The following is a 26,588-nucleotide window of genomic DNA, read 5'->3' as shown; positions in this document are numbered from 1 at the left end:
GTCATTTAAAGCAATGCCAAAATAGCTGTTGACTCACACCACAGGCTCCAGTGAAACGAACCACTCTCCTGGGGGGCAAGGGTTAGCAAGAGGAAAACGGGAGATTTTTGTTTAATTCATTGCAAAAACTGTACATAATTCTAAGAACCCCAAACCAAAACATTCCCTGGTCAGGTTGGTACAATGTCTTTGCATCTCATTGGTGCTGTCCTTAATTTGCAGCCTTATTTGGGGTCTTAAGTAAAGTAATAGAGAGCTTCTTCCTTCTCTTGATCAATCAGTCCTTGATCCTCATCTTCTTTCTCTTTGATAGGCACGGGCTCAGAGCGGAACATCAGCTTTCTGCCAGTCTACAACGAAACAAAATGCAGGCACAGCAATGGTGGTGACAGAAGAATAGGTTGGGTGCAAATGCTGGTCACTAGCAATGTTTATACTGCAAGCTTATGCTACTTTTTAGGAGATGTTACTGTCCCTCTAGTGGCACCTTTAAGACTAACAGAAGTATTGGAGCATAAGCTTTCATGGGTGACTGCCCACTTCATCTTGCGTCTGATGAAGTGGGCATTCACCCATGAAAGCTTATGCTCCAATACTTCTGTTAGTCTTAAAGGTGCCACAGGACCCTCTATTGCTTTTTACAGATTCAGACTAACACGGCTACCCCTCTGTTACTTGTCCCTCTAGTGTTAAGTTTGTAGATAGAAGCTCCCATAAACCCCTCTGGAAAAAGTAGAGTGGGTGTCCCAATTCTTTCAATAAGACAGCTCCTGGTGGCTCAGGGCTGTCTGTGTATATGCTATTGCTGATTATCTAGTGGCTAGGTTTGTACAAAGGCACTGCACTGCAGCCTCCATATTCAAAATATCTAGTCCAACTGAAATAGCTATCCCATCATGGTGATGCCATACTTCAAATGGAAAAAGAAATAGGTAGTGAGACATCTCCTCTGGTTGGAGCAAGTGACTTGGACTCAGACTGCCTGTGTGTTATTCCCCACTCTGCCACTGATTTTCCTGTTTGACCTTAGGCAAGTCACATTGGCACTCTAACGTTTTACTCATCTGTAACATGGATACAATCACTTGCTTGGTGTGCAGCTGCATTGAGAAGTTTATGGCTAGATTCTTCACCGGTAGCAAGCAGACGTAACTCAAACCGAGGCCAGTGGAAGCTGGCTGCTTATTGCTTATGAAGAGTGGGGGTAAGATTCTGTCCTATGCTTCTACAGTGCAGTACAGAACTCGGCCCAGGAGGATAAGTGGGGCTAGGGTGGCTTTAGGCCAAATTGGTGTCCCCCGATCCTGGGCTGCTCCAGGTGTAATTAAGTCCTGGGGGCCTACTTAAGATACGGCAGCCTCCCAGGGCTGCCCAGAATCCAGATTTGCATACTGCAGCAGTGCAACCACATCCCTTCCAGTGCTTCTGAGGGGTCCTCAGAAGGGAGCCTGTGGCTGTCTCTTGTAGTTCTTGTACTGGGGCTCCCAGATGGATACAGGGATACTAGGGTCCCTTTACACTACTCTGGCCCACTTATCCATTGTGAAGGGCTTCACCAGGGGGTGAGGATCTCACTCCAGATCCTTAATGTCTAAGTGCACTGAGATTTTCCATTAAACGGTGAAGCACAAGTGCCAAGTATTACCAGGAATTGCTCAGGTTACCTTTTTCTTTATATCCGCTTGTGCTCTTGCCAGTGCCCGTTGCACCCTCTCCTCCTGCAACTGCCTCTGTTGTCTTACTTTTTCGTCCCTCATCCTTTCAGAACAATTGAGCAAAATAGGAGTTAAAATGATGGACTCTGCCAAGCAGGATATAGTTTTGACCCCGATTTTCAATAAGAAAAGAGAAATCCACAAGAGGTGAATGTTTTGTGATCCAGCGCCCGCTCCATTTAGTTCTCTAAAGTGCAATTGATTTCTCCCCCAACACCCTCCCCCTCCCTTACTCCAAACAAACCTATTTCACTTCTCAGTGGAGACATAGCAGCAGTGACCTGAACAGAGGAGATTGTACTTCTGTTTCTGGATCGGTCACTGGTTTTCTGTGCGCGTCACCTTCAGCAAGTTACTTACGCTCTGTGAAATGGGGCTACTGGCATTTGTGGGGTAACGATACTTACCTGGCACCTTGTGTCCTCGCACCAGTGCAAAGTGAGTATAAAATGCTATCTGATCAGGGGTTTATGCCCGTTTTGCCCTGGTGTAAATGACTACACAAAGTGGCAGGGCAATGGCGAATCTGACCCACTGTGCTCTATGCATGAAAAGCACGGAGGGTAAGTGGTAATACAAAAATAATCTGCAATGATAAACTGTCCTGGCTGATTAAGTGCAGAGGGCTTCCTCTCTTGTATAGCCACTACAACTGAGAAGCCAGTGTGTTCTCACAATACTGCTCTAATTTTAAACCCTTTCATTTAGGGTAACTTCATTTCCTGGCATTTTCCTTTTCTGCAGTGGTGTGTGGTTTTTTGTGGGGCTTTTTGTGTGTGTGCTTTGATTCTAAATAGCACTCACGAAGTGGCATAATGACCTTTTTTGAATTCTGAGGAAGGAGATAAGAAAAAAAAAAAGTTCATGTGTGTTTGTTACTGAACTCTTTCTGCCACTTCAAGTTTCTTCCTGCAGATCTGACCCAGACAGTGATCGCACAGTCTGATCACTGGCTTACTTCTTGGGATCATTTGTATTCAGCTTCTCAAGTCCTCAATGAAAGTACATCTAATCTTAGAGCACAGATGCAGTGGGATGAGTATGGTATTTTCTACTAATGTGGGTTAGCATTTTGGGGCTTTGCAGAGGCAAAAATTTTAATTTAAAACATGCCCGTGTGGTCAAATTTTCCAAATACTGTACTGGAGAACAAGCTAGGGTTTCCACACATGCCCTGCTGTCTTTTAGCATACTATCTTAGCAGGAATGATCAATATGAAAACATAGATTTAACTACAGCAAGGAGTTTTTTCTGCCTGATCAGTTTCTTATTCGAATTATGGGTACTAATTAGGTATTGATAATGTGGGCTTTTTAATATACCTGCCATTTCTTCCTCATTCACTGACATACGTAAGCAGTTCCATTGGCTTCTCTTTTTCTTTTGGAGTTTGAGAAACGTTAAAAATTGAAATGCTGGCGTGATCTCCCCGAAACGGGTCGCACCACAGCCGAACTTCCTCTTACCTCATCCTCCGTTCTTTTTCTTTGGCTTTCTCTGCCTGTTCTATCTTTGTTTGAGGGACTCTCTCCAGACACTCCAATAAGTCGTCGAGTTGGTGTTCTATGACTGTTAGCAGCTGCAGGGTTCCCAGGTTGGCCTCATTTTCTCCAATGCAACGTCGATAGACCTCCGTCACCTTTTTGTTCAGGCTCACCAACATTTTGTCCTGGAGACAAGGCAAGGGGGCAGTCCTCAGCTGCGGTAAACTGTCACAGCTCCTGAGGACCTGCCCAGCGTAATCTGCTTAAACCCAGTCAAAAAGTTGAAATTAACATTTCAATTCCCTCCATAGAACTGTCTCATATCTCACGTTTTGATACTTTCAGCATCTAGTTCCATTACATGTAGGGTTTTGTATAGGGAAAGGAAGGGTGCTAAAACTTCACTGTGACATTCTATACCTTGGAGGAGCACCCTGTAACCTCCATATTCCTCATTTATATATAATTGTGATCTTGCACATAAAGCATGCCATGTGAGGTATTGGGGGAAAGGTTATGATCTGCTGAAAGCCTCTGTTCTATCTAAATATATATAATTAAGGCATATGAAGTTAGGAGATTGTGTTGTATGGTTGTCACTAAAATACGCTGTGGGTTTGGGAATCGCCCGGATACTATCTCTCCAGAGGCAATGACAAGGGTGGTAACCAATGCCCGGGTGGGTGTCAAAAAACCCCTCAACAGCCATTGTCCAGCAAGGGAGCTACAATTCAATGACTCACCTGCATGAGCCCACACCAGGGTAACTGTTCAACCTTGCCTGGGGCCTCAGCAATGCCCCACAGCTATGCCTGGACTTGTATCCTCCAAGCACATGGGACTGAGGGTATAAAAAAGAACGCAGTGGCCACATGCTGGGCCTTTCTCCTGTCCCCATGTATGCTGCAACCAACAAGGGCACACTGAAGACTTCAACAGAGGAGACTGGCCCAGGTTTAAGGGACAAACCTGTATATTAAGGACTGCAGTAACCAGTGGGGTGAGAAAAACTGCTTAATCTAGATGTTTCCCAGTCTAATAGCATTGAGAGTTTAGACTGCGTGCTTATATTTTATTTTATTTTGTAACTGACTTTTTGCCTATCACTTAAAATCTATCTTTTGTAGTCAATACATTTGTTTTACTGTTTATCTTTTTCAGCGAGTTTGCCTGAAGTGTTCGATAAGTGGGCTTGCTCAGGTTTACAAAGGCTGGTGTATATCCCCTTTCCATTGATAAAGTGGTGAACCAGTTAATAAACTTGCAGTGCTTGTCTTGAGAAGTGCAAGATGGTGTATTCCTGAGGTGCAAGGCTGGGAGCTGGGGGGATTTGGCTGGTGCCTTTCTCTGTGTGATTCATGAGTGGCTCTGGGAGCATTCATGCCATCTAGCTGGGTGTAGGGCTCCACATGCGGTTGTGCTGAGTGATAACAGCGCTTGGAGGGGTTTGCTGCTGGTCACTAGCAAGGCATTGTGAGAGACAGCCCAGGCTGGAGAGTTAAGAGGACACAGCAGTCCCACAGTCCCAGGCTGCACCCCAGGGATCCCGTCATATTCACCTCTGAAGTATGAAGTCCTCTGGTCACAGGCTAGAGTTGTCATGAGAAGAAGCAGGACAGGCTACTCCTAGACATCTCCCTGCCAGTCTCTTACTTGCTTAGGGTCTTGCTCTATGCACATACCTGCACATCTGCTTTATACTCTCCGAAGGAAAAGACTCGTGCCTTCAATTCCAGGTCTGCGGCTGTCTCCTCTTCTTTGATTATGGAGGCTTTGAGTGTGGCTGCAAGCTGCTTCAGCTGCTTTATCTCACGGTCCCTAATCCAGGAGAAAAGGGAGGCATTTCAGAAAAGGATCTTTCTTAGACACAGCTTTCTTCCAGCATTTTTGCAAACCGTGGCTATAACTCCTCCAACCATCAGGTGGAGCCTGAACTTTGTGACATCACTTTCCTCTGCAAGGAGACTAGCTAGTAAATGTATTCAGCTGAAATTCTCTTTCCAAGAGCTAGAGCGGACTCCAGGTCTCTGGAATAGTATTTTCTGTGCATTGGGGGTGGGAGTTAATTAAATGGTGAAAAGTTTCAATATGTCAAAATAGAAAGATTCCTACTTAAAAAACAAGAGGCTAATATAATCTAAACCATCGGATTATAATTAGTCATGTTTATTGCAGTAGTGTCTAAGGACCAGCTGAGAGGGGCGCCCTATTGCACTTGGCACTGAATAAACACATTGTAAGCTTTTCAGGGCAGGGCCTCTCTACTATCTACATATCCAAGACAGACACGTGTGGAGAAATAAAATGCCTGTGTGGCTTCCTGCAATTTAAAGACTTTGATTGCCTGTTGACTTCCACTAGAGAGGATTCTCGTTGGAATTATCACAGATGCTGTAGTTTATTCCTGGGTGGAAGTCCTCTATGCAATGCTGTACAGAACCTTTATAGTAGCAACACATGGCGAATGATCAGGAGTGAAACAAGGCTCACTTCCTCACCTTTCCTTTCAGGAGCCTATTCCCTAGCCCCCTGTGAATTGGGGACCAAACAACCAACTCAGACCTCCGCTATGGCAGCACACAGACCAATGCCCCAGTAACACCCTCCTCCAATCCTGGGGTTAGAAGGCAATGCGGTGAATGCAGTTCATCTGATTAACAAACTGTAGGAGAGACTCCTCTTCCATCGTGTACTGCATGGCTGATATATCACTTTACCATGGTCCTTAATGCTATGATCTGTGGCAGGGGAGACCCCAGGCATTCTAATGCTAGAATGTATGCAGCCTCTTTCAGCCACTTACATTTTACTTCGCGTAGTGGTGAGAGCATGCTGGAGCTCATCCAAGGTTTCCTCAGTCTCCTGGGAATTCTGGATTAGGGACAGGTTCTGTTCTTCCAGCTCAGTAAAAATTTGCAGTAGTTGCTGGGGATCAGTAAAATATAACTCTGGCTCCTGGGATGGGACATACAGAATATGGGTGTGTATCCATCTCGCTTGGTGACTCTAATTTACCAGTTTATTATTATATGAGTGCTGAAGTTTGGTCTACACTTCATAATGTTAATATATAGTTATTACATAGCTTGTTACACACAGAGATCAAGATGTGTCGTCTGTCCTAAAGAACTTGCATTCTAAATGAACAAAAGCAAGACGTGGGTCCGTTGCTCAGGAGAGAGAGGGTGTGCAGATTATTCATGGTGGGAAGACGGGAGAAAGAGTCCCTCGGCGTGTTGGATTTTTACAGATGGCCTTGAAGGAGAACCGTCTGGTTGGATGTGCATAAGGGAAGTGTTCCAGCAATAAGGTTCAGCATAATAGAAGGAAGGCACAAAGCTGGGAATGAGACCAGATGATGGAAGGAGGAATTAAGGATTGGGAAGAGCACGGGTGGGGAGATATCAGCAGGAGCAGGGTTAATCCGAGGAGGGGGTTGAATTTGAAGCTGTGAGGGACACAGTGCCAAAGATGGGATTTGAGGAATGGGGGAGTGCGAAGTTGTCTTTGCATAGGAGGATTGCTTTAGCAGCAGTGTTGGGCTGATAAAGGCATGCATTTGTGGACCTGGCTCGTTGCTGTTTTGTTCGTATTGCGCGGGTTGGGTTGTACTTCCTAATGCCTCGGAGCAGCATTGCTCTAGAACTGTGTGAACAGCCAGGCAGCTTACAGACACCCCCCTCCCCAAGCCATCAATGCCATGGGTCAGCCAGCAAGATTTCTTACTGCCTTTCTACATGGCTCACTCTCTATTCACCCCCTCGCCCTAGGAGTTTACATGTCTCCTTCATAGCCCCAAACAGGCCCTGGTTCATCAGGCTGATGGGGAATTAAGGGGGCTGTGGGCACCACAGAGCTGGTGTTACAAGGAGGGAGTGCCCGCGACAAGACTGGGTCTCCTAGCATCTATATGCAGTTTGATTCTGATATCTGAAATCCCCTCATGGCTCTTCTCTCTGTAACAGAGCAGCCTGTTCCTTTAAGGGCAGGACCTGGTTCAGCCTGCCCATTCCAGGGCTCATCCCCTTTAAAGGTCCAGGAGTTGTAGTTCCCCAGCTGGATCGTGTGACTGGGAGGGGTTGTGTGAGTGCAGGCTGAAAGTAGGACCTGCTATAAATGAAGCAGCCTTCAGCCTGGGCTTGTCTCCATCCATTGTTGCACTGGTTTAACTAGGGTTACCATATTTTAAAAAAACAAAGAGGGGACACTCCACGGGGCCCCAGCCCCGCCCCAACTCCGCCCCTTCCCTAAAGTTCCCGCCCCGACTCCGCCCCCTCCCCTGCACGCTCTGCCCCCTGCTCCTCCCCCTCCCCTGCTTCCCGTGAATCAAATGTTCGCGGGAAGCCTGAAACAGGTAGGCAGCAGGTAAGCTGGGGTGCGCGAGGAGGCGCAGCCCTGGCCCTGGCGACTCCAGCTCGGCTCGGGCCCCGGGGCACGGCCCCGGCCGAGCAGTGCTGGCCGGCGGCCGAGCACCCCCAACCCCGGTCCCAGTGGCTCCGGCCTGGCTCGGCTCGGGCCCCGGTTCCAGCCAAGCGGCTCCGGCCCTGGCCCCGGTGACTCCAGCTCGGTTTGGGCCCCGGCCGGCGGCCGAGCACCCCTAGCCCCGGTCCCAGCGGCTCGGGCCCGGCTCGGCTCGGGCCCCGGTTCCAACTGAGCGGCTCCGGCCCGGCCCCAGCCCCGGCCCTGGGCGAGCAGCACCAGCCAAGCACCCCAAGCCCCAGTCCTAGTGGCTCCGGCTCGGCTCGGGCCCCGGTTCTGGTCGAGCGGCTCTGGCCCGGCCCTGGCAGAGTGGCGCCGGCCGGCGGCCGAGCACCGCCAGCCCCAGCGGCTCCGGCCCCAGCGACTCCAGCCCGGATCCAAGCCCCACGACCCCTCTCTATTTTCCCGGACATGCCTGGCTTTTTGGAATTTCCTCCCGGACGGGGATTTGAGGACCAAAAAGCCGGACATGTCCGGGAAAATCCGGACGTATGGTAACCCTAGTTTAACAGGAAATGTGATTTTTTTTTTTTTAAACAAGTTTTATTAAACCAGTGCCACAGGTTCTGTGGACACTCCTACTGTGATTTAGTGTAGGCGATTGGGAACAGGTTTATGTTGAAATAAGCCACTCTGAAACCAGCGTAAGTGTCCATGCAAGGAGTAACTAAACTGATACAAATGTGTGTATACAACCTCTCAGTAGGAGAGTGACCAAGCTGAGGCAAGACCTGAGCTGGGGTCCTTCACAGAGGACCAAGGCAGTGGGTTGGAGAGGCCTGGGAAAGAGCAGCAGTTTGGCAGAGGAGGGAGAGGGCCTAGGAAGAGCGAAGCAGGGTTGAGGGCAGATGCTGGTATAAAGTCCCAGGGATGGAACCCAGACTAGTGGAAGTGTCTGGGCTCCCCCATTGTGCCAGCTGGAGGTGATGTGGAAACTGCTGCAAACCGAGGAAGGAAGCTGTGGCCCAGAGGAGGACCGCAAATAAGGTAAAATGTGTGCAGAGCACTAGGGAAGGCTGTGACCCAGTATGGAGACTGGGTGAAAGATTCTGGGTCTCTTCATTTTGTCTGGTCTTTGTTTACCCCAGAAAGGAAGGACTTTTTGCTTTGGCTGGAAGATCAACCTACTTAAATCACCAAAATGTCAAAGCACCCAAGTGCCTGAAGAGATGGGGAAATGAGGTACCAAGCTGAGGTGAATCTGAGGCACGCACAGTTTGACATTGGACCAGGTAAGAAGCCACTATGTCCCAGTAAGAACCCATTATATTCCTCTCTCAACATTCCCTGTCTTCATCTCCCTGCAGTGAGGGATTGGAAGGTCCTTTCCGGCCCTTCACCCTCTAATTATTGCTCCTAACGTCCGCATGGATGAAGGTTAAGAAAGTAAAAGATTAAAGACAGCCGCTACCAATAAGCTGCTTGAAACCAGCCATAATTAGTCCTAGACCAGTGTTTCCCAAACTTGGGACGCCGCTTGTTTAGGGAAAGCCCCTGGCGGGCCGGGCCGGTTTGTTTACCTGCCGCGTCTGCAGGTTCGGCCGATCGTAGCTCCCAGTGGCCACGGTTCGCTGCTCCAGGCCAATGGGAGCTGCTGGAAGCAGTGGCCAGCACGTCCCTCGGCCTGCGCCACTTCCAGCAGCTCCCATTGGCCTGGAGCGGCGAACCGTGGCCAGTGGGAGCCGCGATCGGCCGAACCTGCGGACGCGGCAGGTAAACAAACCGGCCCGGCCCGCCAGCGGCTTTCCCTAAACAAGCGGCGTCCCAAGTTTGGGAAACACTGTCCTAGACGATGAGAGGTCATGACTGAAGCTGAGCAACAGTGAGCATATCAACAAAGCAGGGTTCCAGCGATAGCTGAAGTTGGAACAGATGGCTGAGAGAGCCCAGGCCCTCCCTCTGCTCTTGGCTCCTAACACCTCCCCCGGGACCATATACCCTGGGCAGCTTGCCACCCTCAAATGAAAAGAAAACCTCACATGATTTTCTCCTTGGAGAGAGGGGTGTGTGTGGGGTGGGGGGAGAGTGAGAATCGCACATGACAAATGCCAGTCACATCAGTGCGAGAACCTGAACAGAAGTAGTTGAATTTTAGATCCATTTTAGGATGAAGCCGGGCACTCTGTCAGCAAAAAGGTAAGTAAAGGGTAGCTACAGCCACTAACAAACCTGCTGGGGCAAAATACTAAGGGGTTGATGGGATTTGGTATCCTAAGTCTAAAAGGGCAGCTGTTAATGGTGCACATTTGGTCTGCTGCTGACTCCCCAGGCACTTTCCACACAGCATTTCATTTTATTTTTAAAGAGGGCGGGAAACATCACACACATCTCATTTAATCAGCTGAGGTTCGTCTGGGCTCTGTGCAACCCTACTGCGGTGTAACATCCTTTAAGCAAATGTAGTGATGTGCTTCTCTGTACAGACGTACTGCTTGCAACAAGTCTGGGCAGTATCATATTTGGCATCAAAACAGAAGTTTGAAAGTACCTCTTCGTTCAGCAACCGTCAACATTTTTAGTACTTAAATTGCACGCAGACGCTGTGTTCTAAGTTAGAATGAATGGGTGATGGGACAGATTTTTTTAAAAGGTGGAGGCTTACATACACAGATACAAGTGTGCAATTGCACACCTGCTGTGGTGGGGCAGTTACTACAGCTGCAGGCACAAATGGCCATTTAGATGGCTGAACAGTCATTTGTGCAATACTCAAGTCCCACATGTAACTGCAGCTATTGCAACTTTGAAAATGTTGGCTTTAAATGGACATCTGTCAAGAGCAGGCTTCTGTTTTTTAATCCTTGCCTGTTTTAATGATGGGGTTTATGAAAAGATGAGATTTTAAAAAATCTAATATTCACCATTTATGCTGCGAATTTACTTTTCTGCATTTTACTCTGCTCTGTCATTGGTCAATTTCATTTTTGTCTCCCATGAGCTAGCCTCCATGCTGTTTTTCTTTGGGTTTGCTGCATTGTAAGTGGCATGGGGAGCAGATGTTGAAATTTGAGAACAACCACCACCTCTATTTACAGTTGTTAAAAATGTCTCTTTACAAAACTTCAATTTTGGACTAAAAAAATCACTTTATAATAACAAAAACACATAGTATGACTGGTAGCAAACTGAGTTGATCCTGGGTCTGCTAAAGGCAAAGGAAATAAATTATTCCCTTGGTTCAGATATTTCTATTATACTCATCACTAAGATATCCTAAAAGAAAATAAGCATGCAGTGTTGTAATAATTAGATACAGGAACTCCACAATTCATCAGCTAATGGTTGGAAGGTATGGGAAATCAGCAAAACAAGCCACAGATGGAATGAGAAGACAGGTATAATAGCTGAGTAGTTCAATGCAAGGCTACTGACCTCATCCTCGTCCTCATTGTCAGAGAAGGTTGTACTCGCCTTCTCCTCCATTGCTAGGGTGGCAATGCTCCTGAAAAGGTATTTCCAGTGACAGGCACTTACAGAAATGATTGCTTAAGCCATGTTAAAGGAGATCTTGTTAGCTAGTAGCCAGAGTCCTAGTGCACTTGCTAAGTTAATAACTGCAAACCACCTCTGGTTGTAGCAGTAAATAGCTGGCAAATTACATTTCTTTTGCATGTTACCTAGCTGATTTTAAATATTAACATTTGCAGGCCTGGGTTCTTTCTAGGCTGTTATTTGTTTTATGGTATCGCTAGAAACCCAAGATATGGACCAGGCCCCATTACGCTAGCTACTGTACAAACAGAACAAAAAGATGGTCCCTGACCCAAAGGACTGCCATTCTCAGCCTTTCTGGGTTCCGTTCAGCGGTTGCAGAGCCATTCCCACTGGTATTGCAATGACAGTCCTGAACCAAAACCACTGATTCTGAACACCCCCAACCTTTAGGGGAGTCTGGGACCCAGCTGTGGATGCGAATTTGGCAGCTGAGCCCTGCTCTCTATAATGGGTTGAATCAAGGGCTTGATCCAGTGGCCTGTGGAGCAACAGAATGCATGGTATGGAGTGGTTCTGCATGTGTGCTCCATACAGGCTGGTTGCAGCAGTGCTCCTAGGCAGAGCGGTTTCCACACAGCTGGAGCCATCTGCAGAGTGTACATCCCTGTCCCCTATACCCTGCGCACAGGAGAGAAAGTGGGCAAGTTGAAGGCATGGCAGAGTAACATATGCCTAAGCAGGACCCCCGGGCCATTAATGAACAGTGCAGCAGTTTATTTCACTGCTCCAGCGAGGAATCAGCCCCAAGTGCATGATGAAGAGCAACAGGGTGAGAGACATTGGACTGATGCCAGCAGCAGATTCTGCTCATCAGCCTGTGCTGCTGCTGCTCCATGCGCTCTCTTCCATGTCCTCTTCATGCCACGACGGGGCAGCTCCAAAACTCCCCATCAGATCACTCCCTTTGGGGAATTTTACAAATGGATCCAGATCCCAGCTCTGGGGATCGGGTCTGTCGCTAAAGGTAATATTCTAAAGTCCCACGTCTGCAGCCACTATGTGCTGAATAGCACTGAGTCAGGCAAGTCGTCCCATTTGATTTCGGGGGGGGGGGGGGGAGGGGACTCATGTAAGTGCTGCTCATTGTAGGGGTACCAAAATTGGGTGACCAGAATACACTTCAACTGGAGAAAAAGGGAGCTGCCCTCAAAACAACAATTTCACCAGAAAACTACTATTAGTGAGGTTCTCTTCCCTTAGGCAGACTGGCAAATAATACCCAGTGACCCGTGCAAACAGGTAGCAAACACAGGTAGCAACTGCCTCCTTTGCCTGCATGGTGAAGCTGGCCTTGTCTATACTCCCCTCTCCCCTTCCCTGCTTCTAGGTCGCTGTGGTTATGGGGAACCCACACCTGGTACAGGGAGCATTATTCTACCTGCCTCCCAGCATACATTGATTACATCTTTAATTAGTCATGATTATAATGCACGTGACAAGTAGCTACAGTGGAGCCCTCTTTTGTTGTGGGACAAATGCCTTTTGCCCTAGAATACCACTGGATGGCGGCCTGAGGAAACAAACACTTTAGCCAAGTGCTCAGCTGGTGTACATTGGTGTACATCTATTGAGATCAACGGGGCTATGCCAGTTTACAGCAACTGGGAATCTGGCCCTCTGAACATTTTGACTTGCTCTAATAAGAGAGCCAAACGCATTAACTGGATGCTTTTCCTAAAAACACAGAAGGTAAATAATACTCACGCATACCTGTAGCTACTGTCATCTGATTGACAGCTCTCCTATGTCTACATCCATCGCCTTCACCAGGTGTCTCATACTTACTGTCGTCTTGTCTGCTGGGATTTCAAGTTTTGCTTTGAGGGGCTTTTGCCTGTTCTGAGGGATTCCCTTCTCTGCATGATTTGGCTTGGGGACCTCTGATCAGGTCCTCCTGAAGAGAAATCAACACTCTGACGTCCTGTATAGCCAAGATAAGGCAACTTGCCACGTCTGGTTCGGGGTGTTGGATCCTGGCCTGAACACAAGAGGAACATATCCTTAGAAGGGGAGGCTGCACACAGCGAGGAATGGCCAGAAACACTTCTTGGGAGAACTTACCCTTGGGCGTGATGGGAGAAATGGAGATTTTCTCTTCTTTCACGTCAGAGGACATTTTCATCGCCTTGGTCTTCATCTGCTTTTCTTCATACTCTTCCCGCCACTCTTTTGGAGAAAGCTGGTAGAGGAAGTTCTTGTACTTCTTGTACTCCTTCAAAGTGTCTTCAAACTTGGATATCTCACTAGGACGGAGGAGCAAACAGGTTGCACTAGGTTTAATAGCACAGTTAAAAGCACCATTCTGAAAAACTTCTATCCTGAAATGCAGCTCTATTCTGACAGCAACTATGTCAATATGGCACTGTCTCGCTCCACAGACCTGCTCCCTGTGTGCATTCAAAGTCTGAGCCGCAGACTCAAGGTCAACAAGTTTTTAACTGCTGTTAGACCTGCACAGCTAAGAGGGAGTGAGCTAGCATCCACATATTTCTTCTTGTGCATCCTCAACAGAATGGGTCACTCTGTTCTGACCCTTTACCCCTGCACAGGGGTCAGAGTACATTGATACAGGAGGGGGAACTCTCAACACACCAGCCAAGGAGAAGGGGGAGCTATGGAGACGCCCTGCCTCTTGAAGCTAATGAGAAGAGGGGAGCTCTCCTCGCTTTTAGTAGAAGAGAGGGTCTTCACTCCCCCAGTCCCATCTAACCCCTACTTTAACTCCTGCTCCTGAGAGAGTCCAGTGAAGGCACCTGTAATAAACAGGTGTCCTCAAGGGCCTAATTTGGCCTGTAGCATCTTTAGTTGTAGTGGAGATGATGGATGAGATCGAAAGAACCAAGCTTGACTCTGAGAACCCAGCCTGGTTTGCAGGGCTGGCTGTTGGCAAGTTGAGCAGATGTCATTCAAAAACCAGAGACAAGGCATGGAACCCCGCAATGCCTTTTTTACAGAGCAGAAGCACACTTTAATGGCTTGCAGGAATCACGAGTAGACTATTTGAAATCCTATAGCCAAAAAAAAAAAGTTAGGCTGGCACAGCACATGGTTAGGGAGACAGCCTGTGTCACATCTTCCACTGAATCAGTTCTGAAGCCACCACTCAAATTAGGCACCTGTAAAGGCTCCCTGAGGAAATTCTGGGACACAATATAGAGCTGTCAGCTGAGAATCAATGCCAGCCCCTACAATACAGGTCTCATAGGAGGAGAACATCTTTCAGTTAGGAAAGATTTCCTGTTACAGGCTCCCAGGAGGGGGGTTATAAACAAGATCAGGACTGGCTCAGTGGCCCAGTAAGAGTGCTGCCACATGAGAGATCGGAAGATCCAATTCACATTCTGCGTTGCCAGGGTGGCTGGGCTGGGAGTGCCAAGGTAGCAAGCTTAGTCTTGCAGGTTTGGGGGAAGGGAACCTTTATGGCTGAAAGATGGAGCAGTGTATTAATGAGCTGCATCCAGTCATCCTTTGCTGGGCGTAAGATCTCTGAGGATGGAGAGAGTAATGAGTGGAGTGAGAAATTAGGTGTTTGGAGGACTCCCTAATCTCTCCCTCAATGAGGAAAACCATAGCTTCATCCAAGTTAGAGATAGAGAAGACTTACTGGATCATCTTCCCTGTGCCAAGGTCAGGCTTGTTCCCTGAAGTGTATCGTCCATGAAAAATACCATAATAATATCTTTGAAACCTCAGATCTAAGTCAATACTAGAGATGGGGACAGACCAAAACCTAGATATGGTCAGACCCAATCTTTTGGAAGTTTTAGATCCATTTCAAATGCCATTGCTCATACTCTGTCTATACCCTCCTCTAGCTATTATACCAAAGCTATCTAGTTTCACAGACAGTGCAAGGCGTTCATCTACTATCCATAAGAACATAAGATCCATCGACTCCAAGATGCAACAAGTAAAGTAAGTGGGAGAGCAGATTTTCCTTCTGTCTTTGGAGATGAAGGCTAAGTTTGCTGAATATGAATGTACACAAAATTTGTACTGTATATACAATTACATGTATGTTGTGTAATGGCATGTCAATGGCCAGTTCCGCAAATGCCTGATAGTTTGTTTAATAATACCCAATTTGCATACATAATTGAAGTAATTGGGCATGCACATTAGCCATGATATTGTGCACATTTTGGGGTGTGCATTCACACTTGGCCTGTTTTTAAAAACAAACAAACAAACTCCAAGAGTCTCCTGGGAGTTCCAATCAACTATGTAGGGCTTTGTGCAACATTCTAACTTGGGGAATGGTCAAACAACGCCCTCCATAGAAGAACCTGCAAAAAACAAAATATCAGGTTGTGGTAGATATAATATGGGGAAATCCCTTTTATATTCCTGACTTGGCCAGGTTCTGCTCTTAGCGATGCTGGGGTAAACCTGAAGTAGTGCTATTGAAATAGCATCATGATAATTGAGCAACTGCCATGCAAACATCTTGACACTCCAGTGAAGTCAAAAGAGTTACTCCAGATTTAAACCAGCATCAGTGAGCACAGTCTCAGCATTTTAAGGTAAAGCCAATGCACACACAGACAATCCCAAGTCTTCTCTAAAACTCTGTCCATGTTATGAGAGGACACTATCGAAGTTTAATAAAAAAGCTAGTTACTTGATCACCAAGCTTTAGTGCTGTAATTGGAGAAGCTCAACCTTTCCTGTCTGTGTGTCATACTCCAAGGCTAGAGGGTGAAATTCAACAGTGCCATAAACTGGTACAACAGTACGGATTGCACCCACTTACACCAGAACTGAATTTGGCCCAGTTTTGATAATTCTCCCTGAGATTATCAGAAGAACCTGACTGAGCACATGGATGGGGTAACCTGCCACTCACACAAGAACATTTAAGGCCCCTAAAGTTTTTTTATTTTTAGCACGAGGAGGGTGGCGCAATCGGCTCAATGTTATCGGATTGCATTTCAATGTGACAACATTGCAACATGAAGTTGAATTGTTCCATTACACAGCTACTGTCTCATGACAGTTTGGCTTCAGATGACACTGACAGCACAAACTTTTAAAGGCGGCAGCCCTGAGGATGCAGCTCCATAAGGTCTGTTAAAGGTTCAAGCTATTCAGTGACACTGTTCGCTGGGTGATCGTTACCTTTGAATGCTCATCATTTGTCCAGTAAGCTCCCGGATCTCGATTATTTTCTCTATCTTTGCTTTGGTTTCTTTTTCAGCACTAGGGAAGAATGCATAAAAATAAGATTGCAAATGTGCATAGAACTGCAGTTGTAGTGGGGTGGGGGAGAAGTGTATAGAACAGAGGAAAGAAATGGAGCGGACGGAAATCTTTATTATATCTGAAAATGTACTCTGCTGACTCTCTGTTGTGACATGGGGACTTTTGTGATACTCCCGGTCTACTGGACTGACATCAAACTCATTTCACCCAGCTCATTGGAAGTATGAACAAACCAAGTCACCTCTGAGTCAAGACCAGAGCCGGGGTGGGTGGGAGCGAGTGAATGGGGTTAAAGAATTTCAGGTCAAAAGGAATGTTCAAGTTTGCTATGAAGAGAGATGGTAGAAAACCCCATCTCCTCCCCCATTTCCCATTGTAATTTCAAACTTAAAAAAAAAAAAATTCTACCCAGCCACTGTTTCCTAATGTCTGAAACAAGGGGATTAGAACCAAGTGTTCCACCCAGGCTTCGAGTTACCAGTGACACTATGGTAGATCCATGTAAGCAATTATTATATTGCAATACTGGACTCAGAAAACGGAGGATAACAGTAGTTCTTGAAACATGGAGGGACGGGTAAGCAACCAGAGCACATACCCAGGGATCCTGGCATGCTTGTATTCTTCTTGCTAGCCAGTGCTAAAGGCCCATGCTGCCACATCTATACTACCATTGTTACTTGTGCTAGCTAGATTAAAGCTATCATGGGTAGGCTTGCCTGTGCTACAATCACAGCTTCACTTACAGATTCCCTTCGAGGTCCCTGAGGGCAGGACCTTTGCCTGGGGATTAGACTATAGTGGCACTGCTCTACTACAACCCTTATCAATGGGCAGGATGGTCGCCCCATCGACTAAAGCAGCAAGTGCTGCTGGCTGGAAAGGGGCACAGTCAGCAGCTGTTTGAGGAATCTCCCATCAACCCCACTGCAGGCATCCACCCCCATGCAGGGCAGCAGCAGAAACAACCTTCACAGGGTGGTGAATCCCCCCCTTGGACTCAAACTTGGCTTGAGCCAATGGTGTCGCTTGACTGGGCCATGAGCCTGCATGCTGATCAGTTTTTGAGCTCTGCAAGGGGAAGTCTAGATTCAGAGGGTCTGTGTGTAACCTCTAGCATGGGTACCCAAACAGATGTGCCTGGAGACGGGCATAAACCTGCTGCCTTGCCACGTGCAGAACGCCCAGTGATGCTCCTGGGAGCACTGTGTGTGGGGCAGGGACCATGGCTGTGGAGCCCCCATGCCCAGACATCCATGCCAGAGAGTCTACGTGTTGCCCCCACCACTTGCGTTACGTTTTCAGCGCCTGAGCAGAGTTTTTATCGTTCTCCTTCAGGAACTCGTCAAACATGGCAGCGTCCTTCTCCAGGTACTGTTCAGCCTTTTCCAGTTTTGCTTCCTCTTCTGCTGCTAAGCTTTCCAGCTTCTGAATTTCATCTCTCTTTATTGCCACAGCGTACTGAAATCAACCCAAAAGGGCAACACAGTGACTCATGTTACCTCCTCACTCTGCTTGGTTTCCTTAGAATTCTGGTTTAGCCTGGTTCTTTTCTGGCTGCTGCAACCATTGTTACATCAGCCACAAACATACACATGGCTTCACACTGCAGCAGTGCCTTCTCCCTGAGGATCTCAAAGCACTTTGACCCCCACGTGCTGATGGGTGGGCTGAGGCAGGGAGATGCTTAATGAGTCACAGAGCAAGTCAGGGATGAAGCTAAAAATAGAACCCAGGAGTCCTATAACCCCCTTCCCTGCTCTAACCACTAGATAATACCATTGATTTCAACTGAGTTATATTGGCATAAGATGGGAGTTGAATTTGTGAATCAGGTCCAATCTGTCCATACACTTACACTGTCATCATCACCGTAGTGTCCAAGCACATCACAATCATTAATGAATTTATCCTCAGAACAGCCTTGTGCAGGAGGGAAGTATTATCCTCATTTACAGATGAGGAACTGAGGCAAAGGTAGATTAAGCGATTTATGTAAGATCACATAGTAAATCTGTGATAGAGCCAGATATCCTGAGTCCCTCTCCAGTACCTTAACCACAATACCAACACATTCAGCTAATGAGGCCTGATTAGCACTTCTCTGCTCTAACCACTAGCCATGCTGCATATAAAACAACACCCAAGGAAGGAGCTCAAAATAGTTTTTACATAAATCACATTTGTAAACCAAAGCCAAATACCTGCAGCAGAAACATCTGTCGCTTCTTGTCTATGTATTCATGGAGCGTCTCTTTTTCCACTTGCTGGTCTGAAAGCATGAGACAAAGTCGTGCAAGCTGGGGGTGGAACAAGTAGTCAAGGCAAAACACAGTGACCAAACAAAAGGAGGCGTATATGCAAAACTGCATTTAGTAGGGAGAACTCATTGGAATGGGCATGGGCATCTGCACTTGAGGCCTAAACGAGCGGGTACAGAATCAAGTCAGCTCACGCTGGGTCTCTTTGTCTGCTGGAGGGGGAAAAAAAACAGGAAGTTAAATGGTAACAGAAAGTGAATTAACTTTGTCCTTGATTAGGAAAAGGAGAAAAAACTCAGGAGGCTTCTGGCACTTGGATGGAGTCACAGGGTTGAATCAGGATAATTTCTGAAGCTGGGAGAACTAGATAATTAATTGCTTTAAAGAGCAGAGCTCTGAACCTTTGTGGTTTTCGGTCTTTGTTATTCAGGTTTGTGCCCATCACTGCAGTTAGTGTCAAAGCAAAAAAAATGGATTGCAAAGCGCGCAAAAGGAAAGGAGAATTTTACTTGCAGAGGTAAACGCTTGTGCATGTATTTTAGCAGCAACAAGGAAGTACTAAGGATACTGAGGTGGAGTTCCTGGACTGGTTCTCCAATCAGTGACACTAGTTTTATACTGAGTTTAATGGAGTTACACCTGCATGAAACTGGTATAACAGAGTGGAGTGTCAGGCCCCCATAAGGGCCAAATCTAAATCACATTGCATTAATTGCAAAACTCCCATTGACTTTCATGGGATCAAGATTTGGCCCTAAATGCAGACAAATATAACTTGCTGGATCATGGTGGAATGGAAATATCTCCATGACCCACAGCATAACCTAGAGCCTTGGGAGCCCCAGATCAAGCTCTGTCGTGACTCACACCCCACGCAACACCATTGATGACAACTTTTTGCACGGGATGTAAGATAAGGCAGAATTTGGTTCACTGTGTTGTAATAAATTTCTGTGTGTGCCACATATAAGCCCTTATGTACGTACATATGGTAGAGACCAGATGCATGGATATTGGCAAGGTATGATAGACAACTGTGGTGCCAGCATGCTAGAGGAACTCAACTATGAGCTGCTTCTGAAGAGAACAAGAATACTTGCAACTCTCAACCCTTCTTTGTTACAGTCCCTCACGGAGCCTGATGGGATGTTAAGTCTAGCAAGTTCTCTACCTTTGGTGACTGCTATCTTCCAAGAGATACTTTCTTGGAGAGCTTTCAGTCGCTGTGCTTCTGCTGCCAGTTCTCTGTCCTCTGCTTCCTCCTCCTTCTGGAGCTCCTTCTTGAACCCTGACTGCTTGGCATTCATCATAGTGGAATAGGTCATCTTCTCATGGACTTTCAGGGTCTTCTTTCGCTCACGTTCCTAGGGGGAGACTTCAGTTATGTAGACAAGTTCTCCTAGTCAAATACTTTGTCCAGTACAGTCTTCAAATGACTCAAGAGATTACTTCACAATTTAACTGATCTCCCCATTAGGAAGCTTTTCTGATATTTAAATTTGCTCAATTTCATCCTATTACTCCTCGTGATACTGCCTTGGAGCCACCCAAACAATTCATCTCATTCCTTGAAGCTTACACCCAGCCATGTGCACACTGTTGCTACATCTCCTCCCCTGCTAGATTTTAAATGTATGTATTGAGTGCCTCGTGTTTCCCTTTGTGGGTTATTCCTGAGAGGGGGAGTGGGGACTTGCGGAGTCTCCTTCTTCCATTACAGGGCTGGCATTTGTCTCCCTACTCAGCAGAAGAGGCTGATCTCAGGGAACCTCTCAAATGTAAGGGACATCCACACAAAGGACTCTTGCCTTCACAGTGCTGCCTGCCTCCTGCAGCATCTTGAAAGCACAGACCCTACAAGAATTGTACTACCATGGGCTCCCCTGTGTCCTTCCCCATTCATGGATCTGGAGCCTTGAGGAAACCCCTCCAGGGCTGTGGGGAAGAAGGAAGCAAACCACAGAGCCGGCTCGCCCCAACTTCCAGGCCTCACTAGTCCTGCTCTTGAGGTTCCAATTCCTCTCCTCTTATGGACAGAAGCCTGGAGTCCTAAATTAATCTGTCAACCTCAGCATTCATTTAGCTTGTGGGCCAGCACAAGCCAGCATTAGTATATGGGCTCTCCAAGTCAAGGGATGAGTCTGATTAACTGTAAAACAGGAGATCTGTAAAACCCAAAGGTGCTACAGAAATAAGTAATTTCAGGAGCCTCCCACAGGAATGGTAAATCCACCATTATGTAAGCAGAGTCAGGATAAGCTCTACCCTGACATCTGGTGGTGAATTATGGCGAGGGTGGAAAAGAACTTCAGGGGCTGATATTGTTTGCATAGGCACACCCACCCACCTAGCCTGGGACAACAACAACTGAAAGTGGTTACTTTGGCTGGTGTGGGATCCCCAGTTTCTCTGTTATTGGACAGGAAGAATAAAGTGGTGTTACCCTGATTCTGTGAATCAAGGCCAGTGGAACTGTTGTATGACAGAGGGACTCACCAGTAACTAAGTAGCACTCGCTAGACAAGGGGCATGGGTTACAAAACACAGTGAATTGAGAGAGGTTGGGGACAGGTATGTGCCCCTTTTGAGGGCCTGGAACACCAATTGCACTATTCCCTCTCTCCACTGTTGAACAGCAGAGCTAAGTTTGCTTCCATTAGGAGTCTAGCTAGAAGTTGCTGAACTGAATTCACTTTGGGCCAATGGTGCACCAGCACTGGGGCTCCCCTACTACAAGCTGAAATCACTAAGAGCTGAAATCATTAAAAGAGCTAAAATTGCTGAGCTGAGATCACTGAGTGCTGTGTTACCAAGTGGGGGAGCCTGAAGCTATATTGCTAAGCAGCTGGCAAAGCCGAGCAGTTTGTGGGACGGTTGGAGCAGCCCATGGAAGAGCGAGCGAGCAGAGCGGAGCTGAGCCATTTGCGGGGGCAGCTGGAGCGGTTCATGGGACGGCTGGTGGAGTGGAGCGGCTGGCAGAGCTGAGCAATTTGTGGGACGGTTGGAGCGGCCCACAGAACGGGGAGCAAAGCGGAGCAGTTTGGGAGACGGCTGGAGGAGCGGAGCGGCGTGGCTGGTAGAGCGGAGCCATTCATGGTGAAGGCTGCAGCAGAACTCCACGGAGAGGTGGGGTAGTCAGCCTCGGACCACGTAAGGTGCCCCTTAACACACCGTGTGCCCCCCCATTTCCACCCAGGCTGGGGGGGGTGTAAAACTCTGCAGATAAACTTTTGAACTCTGGGGCGGCACTGACCAGGGACAGAGACTTTGGGGTTGTTGGACTTTGGGGTGATTGGACTTAAGACCCTGAGGGGAAAAGGACACTGCCAAACTTACTTGGAGGTGGGTCTTTTTCTCATGGTTTGTGTTATGAATCCTGTTTGTGGTGTTTCCCCAACATAATGCCGCATTGTTTCCCTCCTTTATTAAAAGGCTATTGCTACACTCAGACTCCGTGCTTGCGAGAGGGGAAGTATTGCCTCCTAGAGGCGCCCGGGGGGTGGTATGTAATTGTCCCAGGTCACTGGGTGGGGCTCGAGCCGGTTTTACATTGCGTTATTGAAACGGAACCCCTAGATACTGAACCCGGCCCTTGTTGCTGCCAACTCAGAGGGGCAGAAGGGTTACAATTATATTGAAGGAAAGAAACAGAAGAGCAATAAAAATAATCTTCAAATACCTGCCCAGATTCTCAGCTGCTGTTAATCAACCTGGCTCCATTGACTTCAATGGAGCTACTCTGATTTACACCAGCTGAGGATCTGGCCTGTAATGTTTTTTCATACAAGAAGTTTTGTTAAGGCTGCCATCCCCTTTCGAATGCACTGCAAACCTCTTAGCTTTTGCCTTAGTTGTTATACATACCGCCTTAGCCCGTTCTCTTTCCTTGTCTCTCAGTAAGAAGATATCAGTATCCGAAGGGATTTTAAATGGGTTTTTCCTCAGCTGAAACTCATCATCATCTATGCACACAGGAAGAAACAGAACTCGATTAGCAGAGCCTCAGTGTGGGGAGAGCTAAAAGGGACAATTTCAACATATAAAATTCATGGGCTATGTTTTAATTTGAGTTACCTCAGCACTATCCAACATATTTTAAAGGGACACTGTCAATGTATAACCTTTTGCTAGTGGAGACAGGCATTTTAAGAGTAAACTGTTCTTGACGTGGCGAATTCACTATGGGCCAAATACTGGGTTTTGTCCTGCGGTTTTACTGTCCTTACTGATTGTTTTCAACTGACGTTTTGCCTTGAGTAAGGGCCTCAGGATTTGGCCATATTAAAGGAATTTCACTCTATCAGAGATCGCTACTGATGGGCCCTACTGGGTATAGTTCTGGGAATTAGCACATTTGCAGCAGTTGATCTTTTGGGGAGGCTGTGTTGACAGAGCAGAGATTTTACTGTTCACCTACACCCACCTCGCGCTCTCACCCAGTTCCATTGGGCCAATTCCTGAAGGCCTTACTCAATGTTTTACTCAGCTAAAGCTCCCCTTGAAGCCATTAGAACCTGCCAGACTAAAGGTTGTACAGCAGCCTGAATAAGCACCTGTAGATTTGGCCAATGGTTAACAATTAAAAACTGAAAAGCATATCAGGACCTTACCTGAAAGTGGAGACTTTGTTTCCACTGTAGAGTTGGTAGAGGGAACCCCAGAGGTTGGCACTGTTTGCTGAGGTAATGTCCTAGCCCCTGGTTCAATACAAATCAATACGCAGCCATCAATAAATCAATAGTAGTAAGCAACACTGGTAAGAAAGCAGGGCAATACTTGAATCCATAGACTTAATCCTCAAGTCTTGGTATTTCCTTGCTTTTACAGACATCAGAAAGGGGGCTTTTGTTGCCTTTTAATTTCTCATTGAAAGATGCAGCAGTAAAGCTTCTTCCTATCTTCTGCAGGATGCTTGGGTTGAGCATGTTTTTCAAACATTGATTGTAGGGCTTTTCCAAAGGGACATTAACACAATACCCTGTTGTCAAATCAAGGCCACTTTCTGATCAGAGAGGGGTTATTTCTCACATCTTGTGCTGAATCTTGGGGTGACTATCAAGTCTCCATAAGAAAGGAAAAAGAAAGCATTTCTCACTCTGTAATATCCTCTATTTCACACCCCTCACTGTCCCACTCCCGGCAGATGGTTGGGCAGACTTCTTACATTGAAAAGGTGGAGTAACATGATCCAATGGGTGAGTCCTTGATAGTGGGGAGTGAACCCCCTGGCCTCTAGAGATAAAAGTTTGCACCGCTACTGCCTAAACTAGCAAACTCAGCTCTCTTAGCCAACACCTGTAGAAAACTCAAACTTCCGTGTGATCCAGCCACAAGAGGAGGACAGAGAGTCACACACAATAGAGTCCAAGGCCTGGTCTACACTACATGGTTAGGTTGATGTTTGCTGCCTTGCAGTGACCTAGCTGTGGAAGTCTCTCCACTTAAAATTGTCTCCCGCCAACGTAAGTGCCTCTCTACACCGATGTAGTAACACCACCTCCCCGAGCGGCATAGAATCATGGTCAATGTAATTAGGTCGATGCAGTGTCAATGTAGACACTGCGTTGCTTACATCAACTGTTACTCGCTTTCAGGAGCTGTCTAACAGTGCCCCACACTAACAATACACAAGCAGTCCTTGTTAGAAACTGCACTGCTGACACGGGGAGCCAAGTGTGCATACCCCCAAGCGATTTAACAACTGCACTGGCTGAATGCCGATGTAAGTTAGGTCGACATAATTTTGTAGTGTAGACATGGCTTTAACTATGTATACCACTTTTGGGAAAGGAGGGACAAAATAAAACATAGTGGTTTGTTAGTAATAAGCTTTATGGTCTCTGTCTTTCCTTAAAGACAGGAAAATTCCCACACATGCCATACACCACACTTCTGAGTGCTCCAGCCCACACCCACATTTCATCATTAGATTTGTGCTTTGCAAGCAACAAGTTACAAATTAAAATTCTTACTGGAAATGGCTCCAGAGCTGGATGTTTCCTGGGACCCAGTCGAACGTGTATAGGACAGCACAGACATGCTGTACGAATTCTGTTCTGATGAATTCTAGGGAAAGGTTTAGATGAGCAGTTGGTTGAGTTTTATATTTTCTGCTATAGAACCTAGGGGGAAAGCATAATTATCACAACACACTTATCTGTAATGTACAGAGAGAAGAACGATAGTAGTTTATTAAAATTAACCCACGATCAACAGACACAATTGCCATGCCTCCCTTAGGACAAGTTCAGATGGGAATCAGTTGCACTGGTGTAATTCCACTCGAGTCAGTAGGATCACTCCAGACGTGCACTGGCACAAAGGAGAGGAGAAAATATCGACTGCCTTTTGCACTAGTTTTAAGGCTATATTTTAAGCAGTTTCATTTGCATTGCCACCTACGCTTAGAACAACCTCCCACTTTCTGTACAAAAAGTATTCTCCACCTCCCCTTTCCAAGAAGCTTCCCACATCACAGAACTGGCTTTCACTCTCCTTCTGCATCAGGTCCAAACCATGAGTGTCACTGGGTTAGCACCAGCTCAGAAAGAAGAAAGTTCCCTAAAAAATCACCCTTCCTGCAGTATCTGGGTTTTCTGTAGGGCTAACTCTTGTGAGCCCTAAGCAGATCCCAACTTGGGTGGTGGCTGTGTAATCCAGCTTCTGCTGCATGCTGTAAGAAATATCTTGGTCATGCATGGCAACTGGGCAAACAAAGCAAACACCTAGAGGGGCAAACCCCTCAATGCTCACTTGGATATTTACAATCCAGAGCTTTGCTACTACAGAATGCAAAGTGTCGTTTGCCCGATGCTGAGCACTTTCAATTCCCATTGAAATGCATGAGAGTGGAGAGCACTCGTCACCTTGCAGGGCTATATATGTATGCAGTAACGATTTATCTGTGACATTCTTTGAGATAAAGGTGCTTCATAATATAGTGTTATACTGAGAAAGACTGATGAGTGCATGGATCATAAGCCTATTTGAGAGTGGGTGTGAACACACCCATCACTTGAGATAGTTGTAAGAAGCACTTCAATGCCCACTCCTAAAAAAAGAACTAATAGAATCTGCCCAGAAACTAACAACACGGTGGGAAGAGGTATGAGAGAGAAAGGGAAGGCAGAACACGGAGACAGACAGAAGGAGCAGCTGAAAGTGCAGTATCTGACCCTGGAAGAAACCTTGGGTCATGGGTGTAGGCTGAAAATAATGGACTTGGTGCTGTGAGAAGAAGCTGTTTCCTACTGTTGGATTCCCTCTGCATTCAGAGAGACAGGAGGACTTTGTAAATAAACAAAACTGCATCAAATAAATGCCTATCACCAATTTCTATTCCCAACTGGAACATCTCCAGAGCTACAAACTTCCACTAGCTGCTCAGGTCAAAAAGGGGCAACAATAATCAGGGTCCTTCTTTAACCCTGTTCCTAAGGTGTGGATACAATTTTTTTCTTTTATAAATCTTATTATAGATTGTTTGCACAGCACTTTGGAAATAATGTATAATGTTACATAAGGGCTAATAGGGTTAATTATTAAGATCCATAATGGAAAAATGGCATTAAAATAATTTGGTGTATCTTTCACAACCTTTGACATTTTAATGGTTCCACAGGTCTATACCGCCACTCACTGGTGCCAAAGTCAATTGATAAGAAATTACCATTTTTAGTTTACTGATAAATTTATATGCCACATTTCCCTAGCATTAAGGTGTAGTGCAGAAAAATGCTGAATGAAACATACACAATCAGTCTAAAAATAGAATTAATAAGATAAAATTTAGGTTAGTTTCCAAGTTCCCAGAGCACTGGATGGGCTCAAGTCTTCAACCAGCAGCAGATAATTTAGAAGCAGACGGGTTAGGTTTCTCTGGCTTCCAACAAAACACACATATGCAGACATACTCACCCACACATAGGTAAATCATCAGTGCATGGCATTT

General features: G+C 46.5%; 1 protein-coding gene across 1 annotated transcript; it reads right to left on the bottom strand.

Annotated features, from left to right (window-relative positions):
• Nucleotides 1-236: 236 nt before the first annotated feature.
• Nucleotides 237-24,676, bottom strand: CFAP100 (cilia and flagella associated protein 100). Its single transcript, XM_065408147.1, has 15 exons — nucleotides 24,610-24,676; nucleotides 23,248-23,334; nucleotides 22,502-22,599; nucleotides 19,809-20,001; nucleotides 18,581-18,648; nucleotides 17,674-17,837; nucleotides 16,293-16,373; nucleotides 13,236-13,417; nucleotides 12,960-13,152; nucleotides 11,052-11,121; nucleotides 6,004-6,155; nucleotides 4,883-5,018; nucleotides 3,183-3,385; nucleotides 1,665-1,758; nucleotides 237-350 (listed from the first exon to the last, which is right to left on the bottom strand). Exons 1-15 carry the CDS (start codon nucleotides 24,674-24,676, stop codon nucleotides 237-239), a joined length of 1,902 nt encoding a protein of 633 aa, XP_065264219.1.
• Nucleotides 24,677-26,588: the final 1,912 nt, after the last annotated feature.

Source organism: Emys orbicularis, chromosome 7 (genome assembly GCF_028017835.1).
Source record: "Emys orbicularis isolate rEmyOrb1 chromosome 7, rEmyOrb1.hap1, whole genome shotgun sequence".
Lineage (NCBI taxonomy): Eukaryota > Metazoa > Chordata > Testudines > Emydidae > Emys > Emys orbicularis.
Note: the sequence above shows the minus strand (reverse complement) of the source record. Positions and strands in the feature narration are given on the sequence as shown.